Here is a 22672-nt window from a genome sequence, read left to right on the forward strand (position 1 = left end):
ATTCTATCAATCTACATAATAATTCTAGAGATTTAATTATCCATTAGCCATACTGTATCCAGAGTCAGAACCTTCCCTTGAGAAAAGGACACTACATTTGCTCCAGGTCTACTAGCATTTCCTTTGTTAGTCTTGAACCCAGAACTGACTGATGATATATCTTACAAATGGTAACAGGATTGTAAACGTCAAGCATGTAGAGAAAATACTCTTCAATAAATGTAATGATTTCTCATCTTAAAGTGCTGATTTGTTACAAACTGAACACTTCCAATCCTGTCATAATCTTAGAAGTACTTCCACATTAGAGATCTTGCCCTACTAAATCTGGGTTTATTGTATCTTATCTATTTGCAAGTAATGCTTACTTCTGTAACCAAACTTCTGTCAACCTTCACATGAAAGCCTCATGGCTAACAGCTTCTTAAAACTGAGCTAAATCAATAGGTTGGCTTCCAGTGTTAATGAAAACTAAACCAAAAGAATGAAAATGGAGAATTCCACAAGGATTTTCATGTTACTTGTGTTTATCTAAACATACTTCCTTTACACAGCTGCTAAGAGGTCAACTTATTTTAAAACCATAGTTTGGAAGTGGCTATGTTGAAATGCAAACAAGCACATAAACATCACTAACTTTCACTGGATTAGCCTGGGAAAACAGATTTCTTCCAAAATAAATTAGCTTCTGCAGACTGCCCCATCTGAAACAAATGCAAGAATCAGAAGAAAATATAAAGAGCACTCCAAACACCATCAAACATTGCAGATATATTCTCTATGAAATAGCTCAGTAATTCGAGTTAGAAGCTTTTAGTAAAATAACAAACTTCAACAGGATTGATTTTGCCCTTTGCAGAGAAAAGTGCTGCTTGAGTTACACAGAAAGATAAACATTTACTGAAAACCTCAGGCTGAAACAGGCATCTGCTACAAAGTGATGATTTCAGCTTTCATCAGAAGAGTCCCCTGCACACAGCTCCTCGTTGGAAGTAAGCATATCAACCAAACAGCTTCAAGAGCTTCACCTTGGCCGCCATTTGATGTCTTTCACACCATGAAATTGTCTTTTCAAAGCATGGCTGTCTGCCCATTCAGCGTTTAGAAATGAGTCATCATCCTCCTCTTCTAGTTTCTGTAAACAGAACCAACAGGTTAAGGAGGCTGTAAAGAATGCAAGCCATGGTCAGCAGCTACGACAGCAGAGCTCAGGTACCCCAAAAAGAAGACGCTGTTACCTTAAGTTCCTCCTGCTTTTTGTAGTAATACAGCATCATCTGTTTTTGCTCTTCATGACTAATCAGAGGCTCACGCCCTGGAGCACCTCGTCCTTTCTGAAAGAGAAATGGTAAATTTTATTTACAGTGGCATTTGTGATACAAAAGAGGAGCTGCTCTGCAAAGATAGTAGAATCTTTCTTCAGACAATAGGATTTGTCAAAATTAATGAGGTTCCTCAGGACAGGAAAATGTAAGTTGGAAAACTGCTGCATTCAAGTGGAAATGATTTTTTCATCTCAGCATCTGAATCACACTATCAGTTTTGTGACTATCAATGGAAGTTGCAAATGAGATTGACTATTTCACTTGCACTTCTGCTCTGAAAGTTTTAATAGAGTGTTTTAAGCACACTCTAGATGTCTCAGGATGGACTCATCTATTTTTAGCTCCCCTGCTACATTTTATTTTCCCCCATGAACTGTCCTGTCCTGGTTTGAGGCCAGGCAGATCCTCTCTTGCCACTGAGAGGGGCAAAAGAATGACACTCTCGCAAATGGGTTGCAGAAGTGATGGAAAGTTTAAGTGGAAAAGCATTAAGTGTTTTACAGAAGCTACAAGCAGAGTGACAAAAGAATCCCAAAGCATACAGAGTCCCCTATAGCTCACCCAAAGGCCTCCCAACACTTCCCTTCTCCCCACCTGAGGGTGTACCCAAAACCCCCAGGGCTCTTTCTTCTAACCCCCACCCCGTACTGCTAGGCTGGTCTCAGGCTGGTCAGGTCTGAGACTGCCCCCTGCTTCTCCTCCTGGCATTAGGCCTAGCCAGGCCTAAGAGGCCTTGAGATACTCCCCCACTGTTACCTGATAGGGAGCATCTCCCATGGGAGCAGAGAGAGAAGAAAGAGGAAGAGAATGGCTTTGCAGATGGACTTACAGGGCGCAGGATATTATAGGTATGAAATACACTATTTCCTGTGTCCATCTACTGGGATGGACACTTGGGACACTGGAGGTGTAACTGATGTGGCAGTAACAGGAGGCACCCAGCCTAAACTGTCCTCAGGGAAGAAATTATGCACACAGTAGAAAACAGCTGATGACAGCTATTGTCAACAATAACCAACAGTACAATTTGAACAGAGCCGGTGAATCCTCTCTGGAACAAAAAGGGTCTGAGGTGGTTTAATTTAGCTCTCCAGGCCAAGAATGCAGGCATCTCTTGTCAAATAGAAAGTCACCATCCTACTTTACATTCTCTGAAAAGGTCCATCTACTCACTAAACCATAAGACAGCTGTCCTGGGTACCTACACTTCAACGACTAATGAGCTGTCACACAATTTTGCAGCCACCCTGACAGTAAAAAGAAAGCAATTCTGGTCTTCTAAATGACAAACATACAAATCACTTAACTGATCTTCATCTGCAGATAAAAAGATCCGCCACAAACATTAATGACTTCTATGGCAGAGAAGCTCTCACTGACATGGGAACGAAATGCAGCTCCAGAATAATTCTGAGCTAAGTGCAAGAACTCTGAGACACCTGACACTTGCAGAAGCAGCCTTTGAATGAACAGGATGAACATCTTCTGACAAAGCTCTGAAAATGGATTGAAACATCAAACACTCTTCCCCCAAGTATGGTATTCTCACTAGACATGAGAACAACTGTACAGTTTGTACAAAACCATTTTGTCCAAAAAACTAATGAACAGCTTGGTGCAAGAACATGACCACTGTGTGTACACACTGGTACACACTTAATGGCTGGCTTGTGCTGGAGCATCATGCCCATACACCAGGGAGGAACGAGAGATCTCTGCCTGATTTTAGTTCATTATTCCAGAGGATGACTCAGATCTGCATTCAAAATTAATATAGAAGGCCTCATGTGCTTCATCACATCTGACAACTGGAGAGTCTAATTTCTTGTAAAGAAATTCATCTGGAAGCCTTAGGTGAGCTACTGCTGAGGGTGCAGCTGGGTGGATATAGGCCTAGCAGCTTGTTCTTCCCTCTAGCACTCAGCCAGCTCTGTCCTCTCAAAAAAGATGCATGTCCACATTTCCAATCGAGACGGTTTGAGGACCTGCCATCAAGACACTCAGGACATCACAGGCAGGAAATTACAGAGTTACAGATGGAGTCAGACACAGAACCAACTGAAACAGGGATGAGAGGTATCCACATCACATGCACAAAACACTACCTGCTTCTTAAAGGCCCTAATGGAGAAAAACATTCACAGGTACAATGAGACAAACTGGCAGACTGAATGACTGGGTCTGTTCAGTGCTCTGCATGGAGGTGGAACTGAGGATTTTAAGCTTGTCAATTTGTATTTCATCTGTTTTTAAATACCAACTTTGTTGCCCTTCAGAAAAATGTTGTGGAGCAAGTAATAACAACTACAGTATTTAACTGACAGGTGAAGTAAGTACTAAAGAAAAACTTAAGAATAGAATAAAGCTTTAAAATAGATGTACAATTTTAAAACACTCAGGCTGGAACCACTCTAATCCATTTCATGCACATAAAGACAATTCTCTTCCAAAGACAATTACACAGCCAAAGGTGAATAACTGGGAAAGAAATCTCTCAGCAATACTCACTTTCTGTATCTTGACAATGATGGTTGTTTTCTCATTTTTGCCTACATAGTCAGAGAGCAACTTTGTTTCTTGCAGCTCCTTTCCTGCCCACCACAACTGTGCCTCTGATTCTTCTATAACTTCAAGACCAGCCTGTGACAAATAAACAAACAAGCTGAAAGCTTGGAAGAGTTCAAAACCAGAAACACTTTTTGGGGAAAAAGAAAAATCAAACAAAACCAAACCTTTCTGGCCTGTGTAATTTTACACTATACTTCTGCTACATCTTTCTTCTCATACTGATTGATAGCATTTAAATTTATAGTCCATTCAATCTTAGTATCATAGTATCATAGTATCATTCAGGGCTGGAAGGGACCACAAGGATCATCTAGTTCCAACCCCCCTGCCATGGGCAGGGACACCCCACACTAGAGCAGGCTGGCCAGAGCCTCGTCCAGCCTGGTCTTAAACACCTCCAGGGATGGGGCCTCAATCACCTCCCTGGACAACCCCTTCCAGGGCTTCACCACTCTCATGGTGAAGAACCTCCTCCTCACATCTTGCCTGAATCTCCCCACCTCCAGCTTCATCCCATTCCCCCTAGTCCTATCACTACCTGAGATCCTGAGAAGTCCTTCCCCAGCCTTCCTGTAGGCCCCCCTCAGATACTGGAAGGCCACAATCAGGTCACCTCGGAGCCTTCTCTTGATCTAACATAAACACTCTGGGCAATAAATTACCAACACTGGCATGAGAGAGAAATAACAAGCTATTTAAAATTAGTCCCAGACTTAAATGAACTTTTTAAAATACATTCATCTTATTTCTGGTTAAGCTATTAGTGTGCTTTGACATCAACTGCCAGACAAAAATACTGAACCAAATCTGTCATGCAAGTGAAAACAACTTTCATCGACAAAATGAAGAACATGAAGAACAGCACAGATTAGACTTAGCCCAGGCACTATATACAATCCAAGTAAGTTACTGCATACTTGAGTTCCCACCAGGTCTTCTTTGTTTTCAAACTCCATCCTAATTGGATCATGTGGAGGCAATCCCATTGGATACACAATCGTCACAGCCCCTCGGAGCTGGTCCAATGCATCTTTCACCATCTCCATATTAACACATACATTGGCCTGAACTTGTTTCTGAAATACAGGCAGGAATCATTGGTAATTTATAGAAATATGCAGAAAGACTTTGCTTTGTACTCAGTTCAAAGGTTCAACAGTGATTTACTTGAGCAAAGCTAACTGATGCACAAAGATATCAGAAGCATGGATCTTGTCTCATGATTATTGACTTCTGAATACATCGCTACACTTTTGCCCCATCTACTTAGCTTGCTCAGACTGGGGAGGAAAAAAAATCAACCCACCCCACTCAATGGTGCAGGAGGAATTTAGTAACAAATGTCTGCAGAATACAGGCATTCAAACAGGTACACAGAAACTAGATGGGGAGTCTTTTGTTCCAAGTACTTGCATTCATGAACAAGATTCAAAGCAGTACAATTCAAGTGAGGGCTAGAGAATAGGTCTAAAACTTAAGGAAAAAAACCCAGAGCATATGAGCAGAAGAGTCAAGCTTGGCATATTGCATGGTTTATGCAGAGATCTGCAAGATCAAATACTTGACATCAATCCAAACTCCATTGGAACAGACAGAGGTAAAACAAGACTCGACTGGAAGAGAAGCAATTAAGGTTTTGCTTATGGATTTAACAGCTCAAATACTTTAATTAAGAAGGTTTATAGAAAAGAGAGTAAGATAATATTGCCTCCTTGTGGACATTCTTAACCTAGTTAACTGGCAAATACAATTGGTTTCCTCAGTCTCAGATGATCAACTCTATCCTTACCTTCACTCACCAATGCATGTTAGTAATTTCATGAATAGGTCAGCAGGGAGTGTGTCAACTTTACAACTTTTAGCTATAAGTGACAATATGGTTTAGAGTTGGAAGTTTCACCCAGGAAGACTTGCAAAGTGAACAACAGATCTGCAGATGCAAGTAAAACTACACATTATTGATTTCTTCCTTGTTTAGAAACAGAGCTGAGGAGATGCAATCCAAGGGTGGAATCAATCTGGAAAAAATCGTTATAGTCCACAAGCTTTAATCTGAAACATCTCTCATTTTGATATGACTCAGAACAGCCTGCCTGAAATCCTCCTCAATTCAGGAAAGATCTGCTGCAACTCAGCTCGCTGCAAGTGCTGCCAGGTGACAGGCTAGCTCTGTAAACACTGAGCTCCCCACTCTAAGTGACAGATACGACACTTACCTACAACAAAACAGCCAAGAAGGCAAATTTATGTGCAGAGACAACACTGAAAATTCAGTAACATTATCTGTTTGCCTAACTGGTTTAATGCTGTTTTAAAGTTTCACACTTACCAATTCCAGAACTATAAGGGCAGGGAGAAGAAAATTACTTGCACATGCTTATGAAAAAGAAATCTGATCATAGATGTTACTTAATTTAAGCTTCAAAGTCAAATGAAAGCTGAGACACAATAAAGAGCATCTACAGATTTGGTAATGTGAGGCTGAGTAATTGTGACAATAGTCCCATCAGGACATACCCTCACGCTTATCTTCAAACATACAAACTCATTGGGACTGACCATCACTCTAAGTGCTTGTAAAACTAAGGCCTAATCTGAGAGACTGGAACAAAAAAATTAATTCATTATACATAAAACTCGAAGGACTCTGTAATTGAACAAAAGGTATTTTATCCCAGGAACATCACAGAACACAGTTAATTTTTTACCAGAAAACACAAGCATTCACCAAAAGAATGCACCAACAGCAAATTAAGAGCATGGGGATACAATTAAATATGATTTAATCGTTCAGTGTGGTCTCAGCTGCCAGCATTCGCTTGAGAGTTTAGCATCTGATTCCTTAACTTGTTGAACCAGCTTGCCAAAAGCCATTACGAAAATCATTAACAGAAACATCAGTTTTTATCAGACTATTTGTAGCACTGTGTGGCATTACTCAAAACTGTACTGAAAAAAGCTGTTGGTTTTTTCCTTAGCTGCCCAACTGCAAGCACCTATTACAAAAATCCCACACACAGCTTCAGGAAACTTACCTTAGACATCAATGCCTTGGCTTCCTCTATTGTCTTCTTTATAACTTGCTGCATTTTTTCATTGGGAGCTAAAAATAAGAGATGTATATTTAATAATCTACACTTACTATAAAAGAAACCAAGCAAAGACCTGTCCAGATTACTCTCTGCTGCATGGAAATGAAACACTGTTAAATTACCAAGCAAGACAGGCACTACTAATCTGCAGTTTGATGCTTCATTGACATTATTTCTTACTAACTTCAGAAACAAAACCATATTTCAGAAACAAAACCATGGGTGACCACTGGATGTGGCACTTGGTACCATGGTCTAGTCATGGGGCCTGTGTTTATAGGTTATAGGTTGGACTCGATGATCCTCGAGGTCTCTTCCAACCTTAGTGATACTGTGATACTGTAATACTTTTCCACAAAGACATTTTTCTGGGATTTAGAGTTTCTTTTGGAACAAAAGTACTGAGTAGAAAGCAACAGCCATAATGTCATACCTGACACAACCAAACCCAAAAATCTCTGTCCCATGCTGTACTTGGGACTGTTCTGAGCAGCACCAGCAGGTGTGCTTTAGCCAGGGACACAATCTTGAGGTTCCCTGACATATTTTTTTCTACTTATGATTCCAATCTAACATCAAATGCAGTGTTGAAATACAATGTGCATTTTACATCCTAGTTATCTATTTTGTTATAAAAAGCCTCTCCTCAGATACAAAAGCCCAATTAAGTCACACCCATTCACAGCCAAACGCTTAAGTACATTACTTGACGGCATTTAGTTTGGCCCACGTTTACACACTGTCATTACAAGGCTGTCCTCTCACTGACAAAGAAATGCCAGAGTACAGCTACAAGCAGTAGTAGTGCTGTTCTCATGTTAAAAGTTGCTTGCAAACTTCTACTGTACGGGCCAACACTGCTAACAACCATGCTAAACAGGGCAGGCTCTATCAAGATGCCTACATTCAAAACAGCTTTCTGAAAACAGTCAGGAGGGAAAACATTTAGCTGCAATATATGCTCTTGAGCTCAGCAAAGGCTTAAACTCAGCTGGGCAATGTGCTGTGTTAGAACAATTATCTTCATCAAAATAAGACACTTGGAGTAAGTAGTTTGTGTATGACAAGTTAAGTTACTTCAACATTCCTCCTTAACTGAGCTGCCCTGCAATTAACATCTTAAGGGCTGCTGACTTGACCAGGGCTGTGGTGTCAGGAGCACAGGGACAGACAGAAAGAAGACAATCGAGGTTGGGTCAGTGCAATCAGTCCTCGTGCTCTTGACTGTATAGCAGTGCTTGATAGGCATACCAAGTGGTAAGGCACAAACTATGTGGCTGGAATTGCAGAAAGAGACAGGAGTGAGTTCAGTAAGCCTGAGTCACAGTGAATGAGAAAAAAGGGAGAAAACCAACCTCTTACTGTATCTTGGAGCTTTTGGAGAAAAATAATACTTCAATTTACAACTTAAATTTACTCAAATTTACAAATTAAGAGAATAAATTGATGTTAAACAGCCAGAGTTGCTCCAATGATTGTTTACTTATCTCTTGGAATTCAGTTCCAAGTACTGCAGCTGCAAAGTTAAACAGCATATGTGCTGAAGTGATACACTACTGTTTAGACTTTACTATCAACATTATACCAGGTTCTAATCCAAGACAGAAGAGTTATGTATGTAGCTGAGAGTTTAGCTAATCTGTTGTGAAACAGGCTCTTGAAATAGCTCCTACTTAAAGGCAGTTGTAGATTTGTAAACATAATTTATTTATAGGAAGCTATTTTTATAAGTAGCAAATAAACATGAGCTAGCTAATATGATGGCTCGAAATCCATGTGTACTTAGTATCTACTTGTCTTTTATTGCTTCCAAGACAATAAAGTAAAAGTGAAAGGTCCAGAGCTATGGGTTTTTGTGCACCTCATTACATTCTAGACTGTATGTGTCATCAGGGAAGAAACAAACAGTTACATCTGATTTACCATGGCCATTTCTTCGCCCAATTTCGTCCTTCTTGAAGACACTTCCACCACTTGGTACACACTTTTCTGCCCACTCATCCTTTAACTTCAGTTCTTCAATTTGCTCATCTGTCAGTCCTTGCATGTTATAAGGCAAGAAAGTGCCATGCTCTGCCAGCTCCTCCATCTCTTTGAAGTGTTTAGAAAACAAGATAAAAAAACCAAATCTGTGTTATTGAGAACCTACCATTTACATTGGCCTTTCACATTACATACGTACAGGCAAATTTTACTCCTGGGTATTAAGAGTCACACGTGGAACAAATGACAAAGTATAAAAATACACATGAATAGAATAGAATAGAATAGAATAGAATAGAATAGAATAGAATAGAATAGAATAGAATAGAATAGAATAGACCAGACCAGGTTGGAAGAGACCTTTAAGATCATCACGTCCAACCTATTATCCAACACCACCTAAACAACTAAACCAAGCACCCAATCAAGCCTCCTCCTAAACACCTCCAATGATGGTGACTCTACCACCTCCCTGGGCAGCCCATTCCAATGGGCAATCACTCTCTCTGTGTAGAATTTCTTCCTAACCTCCAGCCTATACATCCCCTGGTGCAGCTTGAGACTGTGTCCTCTTGTTCTGGTGCTGGCTGCCTGGGAGAAGAGACCAACATCCGCCTTTCTATAACCTCCTTTCAGGTAGTTGTAGAGGGCAATAAGGTCTCCCCTGAGCCTCCTCTTCTCCAGGCTAAGCAACCCCAGCTCCCTCAGTCTCTCCTCATAGGGCTTGTGTTCCAAACCCCTCACCAACTTTATTGCCCTTCTCTGGACACATTTCAGCAACTCAACATCCTTCCTAAACTGCGGAGCCCAGAACTGGACACAGTACTCAAGGTGTGGCCTAACCAGTGCTGAGTACAGGGGCAGAATGACTTCCCTGTTCCTGCTGGCCACACTATAGAAACACATGCTCTAATTACATTACAATTAGTGCCTTTCACATAGACATGAAACCACACAGTAAACAACACTGAACAGGTACACAAACCAAGATGATACTTGCTGGCCATAAACTTTTTCATTTTGGTATCCTCTTAGTTAGCTTTAGCTGGCTGCTAAAGCATACTCCTGATTGCAAGTACTTTTGAGAAAGCAACTATTTCCCAAATGGCATGACATGTTATTTTTACACAACCATTAATTTATTTGCAGTTGAGAATATACATAACTGGACTACCTAGAGATTTGCCCACACTATATCAAACCCAGAGTCAGATTCACACCCAGTATGAAATTAAAAGCTAAACATAAATCACTCCATAGTGTCTATTCAAGAAGCAATGGTGCAGGACAGTGCTAGTGGGGACAAGATAAAGGTGTAAATGCTGGTTACCAATGCCCATGCAGCGAGAACAGACGGTGTGTGGATGAAGTGCCGGGTTCTGCACATTGGCCACAACAACCCCATGCAGAGCTACAGCCTGGGGTCAGAGTGGCTGGAGAGCAGCCAGGCAGAGAGGGACCTAGGGGTACTGGTTGATGGTAGGCTGAACATGAGCCTGCAGTGTGCCCAGGCAGCCAAGAGGGCCAATGGCATCCTGGCCTGCATCAAGAACAGTGTGGCCAGCAGGAGCAGGGAGGTCATTCTGCCCCTGTACTCAGCACTGGTTAGGCCACACCTTGAGTCCTGTGTCCAGTTCTGGGCCCCTCAGATTAGGAAGGATGTTGAGTTGCTGAAATGTGTCCAGAGAAGGGCAACGAAGTTGGTGAGGGGTTTGGAACACAAGCCCTATGAGGAGAGACTGAGGGAGCTGGGGTTGCTCAGCCTGGAAAAGAGGAGACTCAGGGGTGACCTTATCACTCTCTACAACTACCTGAAGGGAGGTTATAGACAGGCGGATGTTGGTCTCTTCTCCCAGGCAGCCAGTACCAGAACAAGAGGACACAGTCTCAGGCTGCACCAGGGGAGTTTTAGGTTGGATGTTAGGAAGAAGTTCTATACAGAAAGAGTGATTGTGCTATGGAATGGGCTGCCCGGGGAGGTGGTGGAGTCGCCGTCATTGGAGGTGTTCAGGAGGAGACTTGATGAGGTGCTTGGTGCCATGGGTTAGCTGTTTGGGTGGGTTGGATTGGTTGATGGGTTGGACACGATGATCTTGAAGGTCTCTTCCAACCTGGTTTGGTTTTTTCTAAATAAAGGTTTATTCTAATCTTGTTGTCCAGCCTACAGCATCTAGCCCACAGCCTGCAAACTAGGCTCACTGCTTTCCCCCAGAACTTATCCAGCTGTCAATCCACTTCACAGCATCCATTTCTTGGAGGTCCTCCAGCCTCTTTACAATCATCATATTAATTAAAGCATACCCATCTCACAAAAGACATGCCAGAAGTACTCCGAGTCCCGAGAAATGAGAATTCTGCTGTTGTGGCTGGTATTATTGGCACCCACCAGAAAATCTAAAGGCTAAGATTACACAAGCAAGCATTATGGAGCTAGGCAGCCATCTGTAGAGAGAGTGTGTGCTGAAAACACAGTAACCATTGTGCCTGAGGTTTGGATTTGTTTAATACCAGATTAGCCTCAGCAAGGCCTCATACACCACATACATATTTGCAGGTAAAGCACATCAGGTGTAGATGGGCTGCACCCCTCAGGTCAGTCTCACCTGAAAGGATCTCAGATTATGTGTTCCCAGGCTGATCTGCAATGCAAACCAAAGTGGGACCACAGGGACAAACAGCAAATGTGGGTGTTTTTAAATAGGTGCCTTCTGAATTGAACTACAGCACTAATTAAGGCATATCTAGTGACTCTCCACCACAGGGCTGGTGGATGCCTTGTACTAAGCATATAGTAAGCAACACAAAAATGTCATTCCAAGGACCTGTGCAGCCACTATGGACATGCTGCAGTTCAGTCATGCAGCAGATGACTTTTCAGCCATGTGCAGTGGGAATCTCAGAGCACACAAACAAAACCCCCCATTAAAATACTAGAATATAGGAATTTACACGTTGTTTAGCATTTGTGGCGAGTATTCTCTTAAATTTCAGAGAAAGTGGCTTTTCTGTTGCTAAACTGGGGGTTGCGAGGTACTTAACGCCTGCCAGTGCAGAACTCTTCCGAGATCGCGGTCCAGTAACCTCCTAGTGATGCCCCTCAGCTCTGAACACGTGGGCCAGCGGGCCGCAAATACCCGTGAGACCTGAGCGGGGCTCAAGACCAGGGCAGCCGGACTACCGCTGCTCTGAAGGCAACTCATTCCCCGGCCTCAGAGCTCCGCACCCGCCGGGGGCGCAGCCAGGCCCAGGCAGACGGCCAGCCCACCGCTGCGTACGGGGTGGCAGCACCCTGCCGCCGCCAGCTGCCCTGGGGAGGAGGCCGGGGGGCCGGTACCTGAGCAGAGACGTTGCACCTTCAGCCTCCCGTTGTAAATACGGGCGACGAGAGGCGTCAGGTCGGAGAGACGCGCGCTGGCGGCCGTCTCCAGCAGGAACTGGCTCTCATCGCCGCGCTTCACATGCAGCCGCACCATGGCGGCTCTAGCCTGCACGGGGAGAAGACAAGGAGGCCGTTAGTGCCGCTGCCCTCCCAGAGCAACCGATCCGCGTCCCTGGATACCAGCGGACGGGAATGGCTGCCCCGCCGCTTCCTGACCGCCCGCAGGGAGCGTCACCGCCCTCCCGCTGCGCGCCCGCCCTCCCCCGGCGTCTGCCCCAGACGCCCACCGGCAGCAGTCACCAACCGCCGCCCGCTGCGGCGCTGCCCACCGGCCCGCGACACTTCCGCTTCCGGCCGCCCGCTGCCCTCATCCCCGCGCCTGGCACTGACTGTGAGCCCGGAAGTGGTGTGGGAAGGAGGGTGCCGGGGAGCCCCTGGGATACAAAGAGAGCGAGAATGGCTGAAGGGCAGGTATGTTTATTTCATGATTACACCACCGCCTTCCACAGGCTCGGCACGGAATGTTGTACGCCACTGGGTTCCAATACTGCAGCTGTAGGAAGGGTACAGCCATAAATACGTGTGTGCCACAAGCGATAAAGTCGTTACACTTAAACAGAGCAGTTTACCACAGGGAATACAGAAGTCACGGATGAAGGTGTTGGGCGTTTCTAATTTCAGTTTTTAGTATTTTCAGAACTTTTGCTAGTAATTGTTCTCATTAATACACGTTACAGCGGTTAGCTATATACACAGACACTACAGGTTTGGAGCCTTTCTTTGTGGTCTCTGCAGTACCGTACTCAGTATCCGTAATCCCGTAAAGTGTAGAGGTGCTGTATACCAGGTACAGTTTGAACAGTAGTTTTTAATCACTGTAATTAAATACTCAACAAAGAACATAGCTATCACGTAACTCTCACTAGCAAAAAGTTTCCCCCCCCAAATCGTTTTGCTAATGTTAAGAATATATCAAACCACCAGTCACACAGATGCTTATAGCAACAGTTCAAAACAAGGTAATTCACATACTGAAGCACAAAGAGTATAAGTACCACTGCTGTTTAAAATGTACAAGTACTGGTTAATGACCTGAACAGGGAAAAAACCAAAAAGCACAGTATAAAACTCACTATCATCACTCCTCCCTCCAACTGCAGCTCATGGCTAACCATACACTGGTTAAAGGAAGAGAGGATTACTCGATAAATAGTTTTTGATAAGTGTTGAGAGCTGAAAAAGAGTACTGTCATTGTGTATTTTGCTACTATAAATATAATACTAGTGAGTGTTGTGTTTTAGTCCCTGGTTTAGCAGAACCAGTACCGTTTGCTCTCAAGCCAATGTGTGTAGGCATGTATTTGCAGTCCCCCAAGAGATTGTGACGTGGTCAGCTTTGGATAAAAGTACACAGCTGAGTGTAAGAATTAAGTCCTAAAACACTGCATAGTATAAGGGAGTTATAGCTTATGTAAATGGAGATAAGGAAATCAGTTATTTTAAACTGATAATAAGATACATCATCACATTTTATGTAATCTGATCTGGCTTGCAGAAAATTGTAACAGCACGAAGCGTTGCACTTGTAATACTATAATCTGTAGAATTAGGAGTTTGCCTTCGCTGGCCTCAAAGCAGCAGCACCACACAGAGGATGGTCCTTGTCTGAGTGAAGAGTCATCACTTAATTTTACCTGCAAAACTGACAGAAAATTATTGTTCTCCTGTTTTCTTTGTAAGATTTTACAAAACACAGCAGTAACTCTAGTAGATGGGGAGTGTGCTGAGGAGACAGCCCAGTCATGTAAGGTAACTTCTCCAATACACTAATATGGCTGCTGTTTCCCTCACACAGGCTTCTACAGGACAAGGAACACCATTCTAATGTGCAGAAGTGTGGGACAACCCAACTCTGATATGTGGTCTGCAACTGGTAAAGACTGCTTTGTATCTCAAAACCCAGGGGGAGTTTTCTTCCAGAGGTCGAAAGAAAACTTGGTTTATTGTTTCCAATTTGTGGAAACAGCCTATCTTTAAAATAGTAGTGAATAAATGGATGATATGGAGCAATTATTCTGAAGTAATGCTAGTGAGTATACATCACGATCATTTAACAGCTGAAATGTACTGACACGGAAAATTGAAGTCAAATATTGAATATATTAATACACAAAGTTTTGTTTGTATTTTGAAATTAAAGTATTTTTGTTGTGCCTCAAATTCATATATAAACCTTACAAATATCCATAGCCTCTGTTATAAATTAAACCACTTTTAAACAACACTTGTCAACATTCAGTAAACCTCAATAAACTTTGGCAGCTCTTTGGTAAATACTGATAAATATCAATTAACAAAACAGTAAAAAGGGAAGGGGGAGGCTACCAGCAGGGAGCCTGAGTTTTTGAAACTTCCACAAAGGGGAACAGAAATGTGAGAGCTCCCTAAGCAAACACTACCACCAGAACTGGATATTTTAATGAGATTAGTAGCTCATCCTTTTCTCTTTCTAGTCAAATACATTGGGACTTGAATAAATTTCAGACATTGTTTTTTTGTGCTCTACCATATATACATATTCAAAATTTATACACAAAATAATAGTGGCTGTTTATGAGTTAAGGTTCAGTGCATTTAACAATTAATTATTGCACACAGAATAATCTCAAATGCCCAATTATCTACTGGATAAATGTAGCAACAAATATAACCTCTTACAGTATTGAACATCTATCTTTCGGTAAAATCTTGCGTGGGTGACACCTTGGGTGCCAAAGAAATAAAAGGATCTGCGGGGGATTGGTTGCTGGTTGTTCTTAATGGTATAGGAGGTGCAGGTAGTCTTCTTGCTGGCATTGTATAGAAGCCCTCAGCAGAACTTCTATTCCAATCATTATCAAAGTTACAGTCTGCACCAGGAAAAATATTTTGTCCAGTGCCCAGCAAATCTGGTGATCCAGATGACTTCCTGGAACTGATTTGCTTAAAATCTGGAACACTTTTAGATGGCTTTAGCTTTATGTTGAAATCATCATCATCATCATCAAAGGTTACCCATCCTTTTGGCTGTACATTTTTTACCATGAAAGATTTACTTCGCAAACAAAAAGTGTTGTCAGATGCGCCAACGGAAAACACAGGCTTGCGTGTATTACAGCTGGGGGGATTTAGAGTAGGGAAAGGATTGCAAGCGGCATGTCCCTCGAGTAAATGTGAAGTGATCTGAGGCTCTTGCATTTCCATTCTAAATGGGTTTCCAGCATTAGGAGTTCTTTCAGTGAATGGGTTTGTGCAGTTCAGTCCAGTAACAAATGGATTTGGAGAGCTGCGTTTATGTTCCTGGGATGCGTTGAACGTTGGGATAGGAGGCATTGGTGGCATGCAATTTACAGTATCCAAAATATCAGCATTTCTTTGTGTTGCTGAAGGCAATTGTATCAGCTCCTTTGGGTTTGAAGTCAGGACAGGTGATGTTCGAACAGACATCTGCATCTTGGACATAAGCAGCTTGAATGACAAATCTTCGAAAGGGTCACTGTTTAACTGTGTTTCAAGTTTAGTGCCATATGTTCCATTTGCTTTAATCTGGAAAGAAAACAGGGTGCTTAGTAATCATGTAGCTGGCTGCACCAAGAGTATCACTAATTTCCCATTTCTCACTCCTCTGGGAGAGGAAAACAAGCTCTTAGACTTAAATTACAACTTCCACACAATTTAGTTGGAACTTGTACAGTGCACTTCTCTATTCTAGAAAACAATACCCCTTAACCCTTTCTCTGAAGAACAGCATGCTAGTCATTAGATACATTTTTCTCCCTTGTTGGTAGATGTAGCTTGAATATACTTCATGCAGGTCAGAATCCTAGCCAAGAGCACTAGTGGACATGGTATGTAAGACAATCTTTTAAGAAACTTAGGAAGTGATGCTGTATTCTAAACAAGTGATAACCCAGCACAGATATGAAATAAAAAGCTTTAGGTTTCATTGTTTCACTGATGTTACAAGCAGTATTTAGGCATCACAATGAAAAGGAAAAATTAGTGTTATTAGTATATGCACTTTGGACACATCTATGTAGAGCTATGCATCTCTAGACCTGGCCATCTCCAGGTGCCTCTTGACACACAAAGGTACAATCATCAGTTTGTAATACTTTAAAATGGCAAGTTATCATTGTTTAGAATAATACCAAATAGAGAAGACTGCTCCCTCCATAGAATTTCTAATCTTTACAAACAAAACATCCCTTGGTTTTACCAATTTTGTCAATCAGTGCAGCTTTTATACCTTGTAACAACTGTCCAAAAAGATAGAGTATCTACCTGTGTTCAAGTCATCACCCTGACAGAACAGAGTTTGGGGCTTCCCCTCATTAAGCAAATGCAAAGAATTAAGTTCAAGTTAAAACAGCTCCTGACAACTCAAATTTTCACAAAGAGATTTGTAATTTCAACACATCCCCTTAATGTACCCAAATGGTTTGGATATTTAGAATGAAAATTCTATTAACTATTGTTTGCTTGAACGAGGATCCTAGGTAAAGCTATCAACTGAAATGCAATATAATAGTAGCCTAACCTCAGTCTTTAGACATCTTGTTTTAACTGCATTTCTTTTGAATAGCTTGAAGTATGTCTCCACATATCCACTGCCTAAGGCACTGTGCCTTTACACACTCTCAGGAATAGGAAGAATAAAGAATTGAATTGGTTGGCTGGAGAAATAAACTATGTTGGCAACAATGCATTTGCTCTGGTGGTTTTTTGAGACACCCATGTCAGTTACATGCACCTGGTACCCTACACCAGAGAGTTTCTAGAACAGGTGAGGCCTAATGTTACCAAACCATAAATAAGAGTAGTTCAATATTGTTATTTTTTTAATGTATGCAGTAAGAAGTTCTGAAAATTATATTAAAACACAGGCATCGAGTAACTGAAGGTAGAAATGTGAGGAACTGAAGAAAGAATATGAAGCAAATGCAGCTTGGCACCTGCTGGTTAAGTTCTGCATTCATTAACCAAGTAATGGAAAAAAATACAAGGTCCCAAAGAAACTATGAATCTCAGTTGCTCTTTTTTTGTAAAGAAAAGTTTGCTCTGGATAATTCTGGAGCCAAATGCTTTTAAAATTGTAACAAACAGTATATATTTTTTTAGTGGTAAATAGGAAGCTCCCTTTTATTTGTGAAATGTGAAACACGGGTTAATTTGAAAAACACTTTGGCAGCGCAGTTGCATCAGGATTTGTTTGCATTAAAGGGAAATGCTAACTCCAACACCCACTCATTCTTTTCCAAATAGACCAAGAGATTCTGCATTGACTAAGCAACATATGTGAGGTTCCATTTGTTGCATAAAAGACGATGAAGCAAAATACTTTCTATGGCTCTAATAAATACAGTTAACCGTATCGGTTTTAATTGCATTATGAAAGGAAAAAGCAAACTATGATATGACAGCCAATTCATTAATGCAGACAGGTGATTTTTAACGTGGATGAGACTGTAGATGTATGAAAACAAGATTCATACATCTTTTCTGCTTGAATAGATGGAGACCACATACAAGATTGGTAAATAGTCAGATACCTGTTACCCTGACGGTTGCTCCTGCTTGTGAAAGAGAAACAGACATCAAAGGAAAGAAAATTAGGAAGAAGATCCAAGTAACAAAGCAGCCTCATATTAAAAATACTTTTCAGTTTTTGCAAAGCCATTTTTTTGAGATATGAATACAAACCACAAAGATGTATTACACACTATACTAAATGTTAAGCTTTTGCTGTATTCTGTTGTAAGACTTGTAAGCCCTACCATGAACTGTCAAAAAACCCAGTTCAAGCCACTTCTGGTATTATTTCCATAAAGACATTCATAGTGCAGCTCACTGTGCTATTTTTTTTTGAAGGCTGATTAAAAGAATTTGACTATTGATGGACTAATTCATTCATCTGTGGTAATAGTTTTTCAAGACAAAAACAAACTACAGTTTCTCAATCAAACCCCCAAATACCCTTAACTTCCAATTAACAAAACCTATTTGCAATAGCTACTTTATTTCATTTTTTCTAATATATCCCTTGGTAATCTATAGAGTCCTAAATAGTCACAAGCAGTTATTTTTGTAAGGAGAGATTCAGGTTCTTAAATATCACACTCAAGCTTTGAATCAAAGGATGGACTTGGAATACGCTACTTCTGAAAAGCCTTTGTATTTAAGGACCTTTTCTCAGACAACTTCATGTGTACAAATTATAATCAGGAGATAAAAGCTGAAGCTCAGTATGGGCCTTCCTTGTGATTGCATGACCTATGTTAATCAAAGAAATCTGATTGCAGAGAAAATTACAGTTGCCTGAGCTAGTCTTAAACTATCTGTTTTGGATACCACATGCAATGACAAAGCTGCTCATGGTGTTCTTAAGCACTTTTTTGATTGCTGTATATACACACAGATAAATGTAACTTTGAAAGAACTGTTCACACCTCTCACAAACAATCAGTGGTCAAACTGCATACAGAAGGTGTGAGGCTTTCAAAAGTGGCACAATGCAGTCTCTTTCTATTCACAAAATCATTATGTTCTCAGGCACCTTATGCCTCTATGTGTATTCTTTGCTGACAACACTTTGTACTTTCTAAGAACCTACAAGAAGTCCAAATATCCTACCTGTATATTTAAAAATATCCTCCACTTTTTTGCCTATCTTTCCAAAATGAAAGAGAAATGAAGAGAGGTCCAGGAGAAAGAAAGGAAGAGCATTTAAAGATCTTTTTCAATTAGAATTTAAACTCAGTTCACTAAGGACTGAATTTGGCACAATTTGGCATTAACCAATTGCTTCAGTGGAAGTGAACTTCAGGTGCAGACTTCAGGTAAAATCTAAAACAGTGATGAAAACTTACATAGTCTTAAACTGAGTATATGATTAAAAAAACCTGAACACCAAAAAAGAAAACTACAGATTTACTCTTGGTAAGAAGTGGACACAAATAAATTTGTGCTTTTATTCAAGTAGTATACTATCTGGCCTAGCACCTGGTACTGTAAAAACTAACAGCACTAGCCTTTAGTGAAGTACTTGAGCCTTACACACATATAAACAACACTAAAAAAAATATGCAGAAGTAGGTCTTCAAAAAGTAGTTAAGAAGCTAGAGCTTTTCCTAAAAATAGGTGGGGTTTGTGTTTGGTTTCTTTAAGTAACACTCTAGATGACTCCACAGAACAGAATATTAATGTTACTGCATTAAATTTTCAGATATATGTTTCTATATTTTAATGGAATGCAGAGGAATGTGTTTCTATTAAGTACCTAGCATATTGTCTTCCTGCACTGACTCATCACCAATATAAAGCACAGTATCATGCATACAGAGTTGTCAAATGACAACATAATTTTAAGAACAAGCTGTCTGTAAGTTGTAAATCTAGTATAAGAAAACTCAGGTTTAATATTTAAGATGTTAGTTACTCATCACCAATACATAAACAATTAAGTATTATCCTACTAGAGCTAGATGATATTTGAATGCAATCTTTTGACCTTTATTTTCGTTTGCTTGCTTGAGGAGTTTCACACAAATCTAAAGCATTCAGTGCAAGCTGTGTTAATTTACATAATAAGCAAAACATATACACTAAGTGCTTTTTTTACTTACTTGCTGCTGTGAAGGAGTGGATTCAGAAGGCAAACTGTGAGATGATCGGCTACGAGGAGGCGGTTGTGGGGGTTCCAAACTTTGTGGGGCACTTGTCTGGGTTGGATGTGATGCCACAGGCGTCAGAGGCTCCTGCATCCTTAGCACAGGTGGTGGCTGAGTGGTAGGCTGAGCAGGTCCAGCAGCCTGAGGCTTTAGTGGTTCAGGAAGCAACGGTGAGCCTGCAAGTATATTTGCAGTATTAACAGCATGAATGAGAACATGTGACTCTAGAAGCACCATACAGAGCTGCAGAAGAAAGAGCTGTAAGGACACCAGGTAGGTGTTCATGACAACTGTATCATCAAACCCTCAGCATACCACCATTAAAATTACTACTATAGATACAAAATAGGGAACCAGAAACCATGTAATTCTTAAATGTCCTTCAGTTATATTGAAAAATATTTTGGAAGTCACTATTGTAAATGCATGTATTGATACAAATACAATTCAAAAAACCTCTTTATGTGTAGGTTTAGGAAATAGCTTTAAGAGTCAAACATGAATGCTCTTCCAGATGTTATGATTACAGAGCAAGTAGGAGAGAGAATGTGTTGTGTGGTGATCAAGAGACATGATAGGACACACCAATGTGCCCACATTAAAACACAGCAATCTGACCAAAGTTTCTCTTGAGAGGATGAAATCTATAGGTCTGCATCTCATCTGACTGCTGCCAAGTATCTGACAAGGGTTTATTATACTTGTGGATGATTAACAAACTGCCAAATGCTATTACATTTGAGAATCCTAATTTCTAGTGAAAACCAAAGCACCTCTTGAAAACAAACCAGACATGATACCTCTTGACTGAACACTGACATTTAGATTTAACTTCTATAGTAAACTTACCCCTTGGTGGTTCAGCTGGTTTGGTCTGAGTTTCAGGTGCTGGTCTTCCCCCAGAGGGACGGGCATGGCTTTGTGGTGCACTAATAACTCCAGCTCGAGGTGGGACAGTCTAACATAATAATTGGTAAAAAGAAAATATTTTAATTGTAATTTGGATGCATAGTCATCTGGAGTCATCTCCTGCTAAATGATTCAGGATAATTAGGGCTCTGTGAGAAATAAATTATTTGAGAACTGCTGCTGAACTAAATTTTCGTGCACATACAAAAGTAAAGACCATATTCTAAAAGCATTAAGGTTCAATTCAAACCAAAGGAGTTTTACAACACCCTTCAACAAAGCGTTATGAAGGTTCAGTTCAAAGGATTTTTACAACAGTCTTCAACTTTTTATAAAACAATTACCTGTGCAACAATGTTAGAAACACCATTATGTTAGCATTAATTTTATATAAGCTATGAATTATTGTAAGCAACAAGAACAATGCCAGCAACTGCTTTATTTGGAGATCTTGTAAGGACATGTTGGTAGCCCACCATCAATGCAGCCACCATCCACCTTTCAGGCAATAATTAGAGCCTGCCATTTGCAAAGAGCAGCTACAGTCAGTTTTGTATAGTGAAAGAACAAAACTGATATATTTCAGCAAAACAAAACAAACAAAATCCAGATCTGCCCCAACCCCATCATAAAACTATCGTGATGCAAGATGGTTTGTAAATTTGTTTCCTCTAAAATTATGTGTACTTGGTGTATTGACAAAATATTAGTAACAGTGGATGTTCTGGAAAAGGTTTTCAGAACAAGCTCTTATCACACAACTCTCTACACAAACAGGATTGAAAACAAGCAAAGAAACTTCACCACTGCAAAACAAGGATCACCCTTAATCTTACTTCCACTAGTTTTATGTACTCTGCTCCAAAGGCTTTGTATAACATCTGATTTGTTATGCTTGGCTGAGTCCATTTACCAACTTTCTAAATGCTTTAAACCACCTAACCTCCGAAATATGTCTCTTTTTTCATTGCCAAGATGCATTTTGTCACAGTATCACAGTATAACTAAGGTTGGAAATGACCTCAAGGATCATCAAGTCCAACCTATCAACACAGACCCCATGACCAGATCATGGCACCAAGTGCTGTCATTTCTTTGAATGTTCCAGAGGTAGGCAGAAGGATGACTGGATTAAATTTCAATAGGTATTTTAATAAAAGAACAAAAAAAGATAAAGACACAGATGCATCCAAAAGGAACAGAAATGAAACAGAAGGGAGAGCTAAAATAATCCCCTGGACCACCCAGCGGCAAGGGGAACCACTGTGGCTCCTGTCCCTGGTCCTGAAGTCCTTGAAATGAAATGCTGCTCAAAACACTACCTGAGGAAATGGACAGAATCAATGTCAGTGAGGAAATCCAAACAAGGGTTGAGCAAAGGTTTGAAAAGCCAAGCAGGTCTTAGGAGGTTATTTTTTTTTCCAGACCTTCTATTACATTTGGTTGGTTGGTTTGTTGTGTTTTGTCTTTTGTTGCTGGGTTGTTTGGTTTTTGGGGTTTTTTGCATGTGTGTGTTTTTAAAGACAATCTCAATGTCTCAAATGTCTCAATGTCTCAAATGGTGAGATGCAGTCAGCTTTGTCCTAACAAACTGTGCTAGCAATTTTAGCAGTGTGGCTCAAAATCACTTTTTCTTCCCCTAACACAAGGCTCCTACTTGCTGTTGTTAAGAGAAAGAAGGCAGTTGTCTTCCATCTCTTGTTTTCT

At 40.8% G+C, this 22672-nt stretch overlaps 3 protein-coding genes across 12 annotated transcripts in view; 1 reads left to right on the forward strand and 2 right to left on the reverse strand.

The window, feature by feature from the left end:
- Positions 1-509: 509 nt before the first annotated feature.
- CFAP298 (cilia and flagella associated protein 298) lies at positions 510-12720 on the reverse strand. 2 transcript variants are annotated; one of them, XM_068144524.1, is made up of 8 exons: positions 12635-12720; positions 12303-12453; positions 8909-9076; positions 6929-6996; positions 4811-4969; positions 3834-3965; positions 1239-1334; positions 510-1135 (listed from the first exon to the last, which is right to left on the reverse strand). In XM_068144524.1, exons 2-8 carry the CDS (start codon positions 12439-12441, stop codon positions 1025-1027), a joined length of 873 nt encoding a protein of 290 aa, XP_068000625.1. In that variant the 5' UTR covers positions 12442-12453; positions 12635-12720; the 3' UTR covers positions 510-1024. The 2 variants fall into 2 exon arrangements, with proteins under 2 accessions (XP_068000625.1, XP_068000624.1); XM_068144523.1 differs by lacking the exon at positions 12635-12720 and having other exon boundaries at positions 12303-12568.
- Positions 12466-14549, forward strand: LOC137444153 (uncharacterized). Its single transcript, XM_068144525.1, has 2 exons — positions 12466-12818; positions 14203-14549. The coding sequence occupies exons 1-2, from the start codon at positions 12540-12542 to the stop codon at positions 14230-14232; spliced, it is 309 nt and encodes a 102-aa protein (XP_068000626.1). The 5' UTR covers positions 12466-12539; the 3' UTR covers positions 14233-14549.
- SYNJ1 (synaptojanin 1) overlaps positions 12809-22672 on the reverse strand; it is a 75134-nt gene continuing 65270 nt past the window's right edge. For 6 of the 9 annotated variants that reach the window (XM_068144520.1, XM_068144517.1, XM_068144516.1 and 3 more), the window contains 3 exons: positions 20906-21014; positions 20012-20232; positions 12809-15932 (listed from right to left, as the gene is read on the reverse strand). In XM_068144520.1, coding sequence (XP_068000621.1) covers positions 15078-15932; positions 20012-20232; positions 20906-21014 — 1185 coding nt within the window. In that variant the 3' untranslated portion in view covers positions 12809-15077. Of the gene's footprint in view, positions 15933-17938; positions 17963-20011; positions 20233-20905; positions 21015-22672 lie in introns of all 9 variants that reach the window. The other 3 variants (XM_068144518.1, XM_068144522.1, XM_068144519.1) reach the window with 2 other exon arrangements.

The sequence above is a fragment of the Melanerpes formicivorus genome, unplaced genomic scaffold (assembly GCF_026170545.1).
Source record: "Melanerpes formicivorus ecotype bairdi unplaced genomic scaffold, bMelFor1.0.p_v2 SCAF_11, whole genome shotgun sequence".
Classification (NCBI taxonomy): domain Eukaryota; kingdom Metazoa; phylum Chordata; class Aves; order Piciformes; family Picidae; genus Melanerpes; species Melanerpes formicivorus.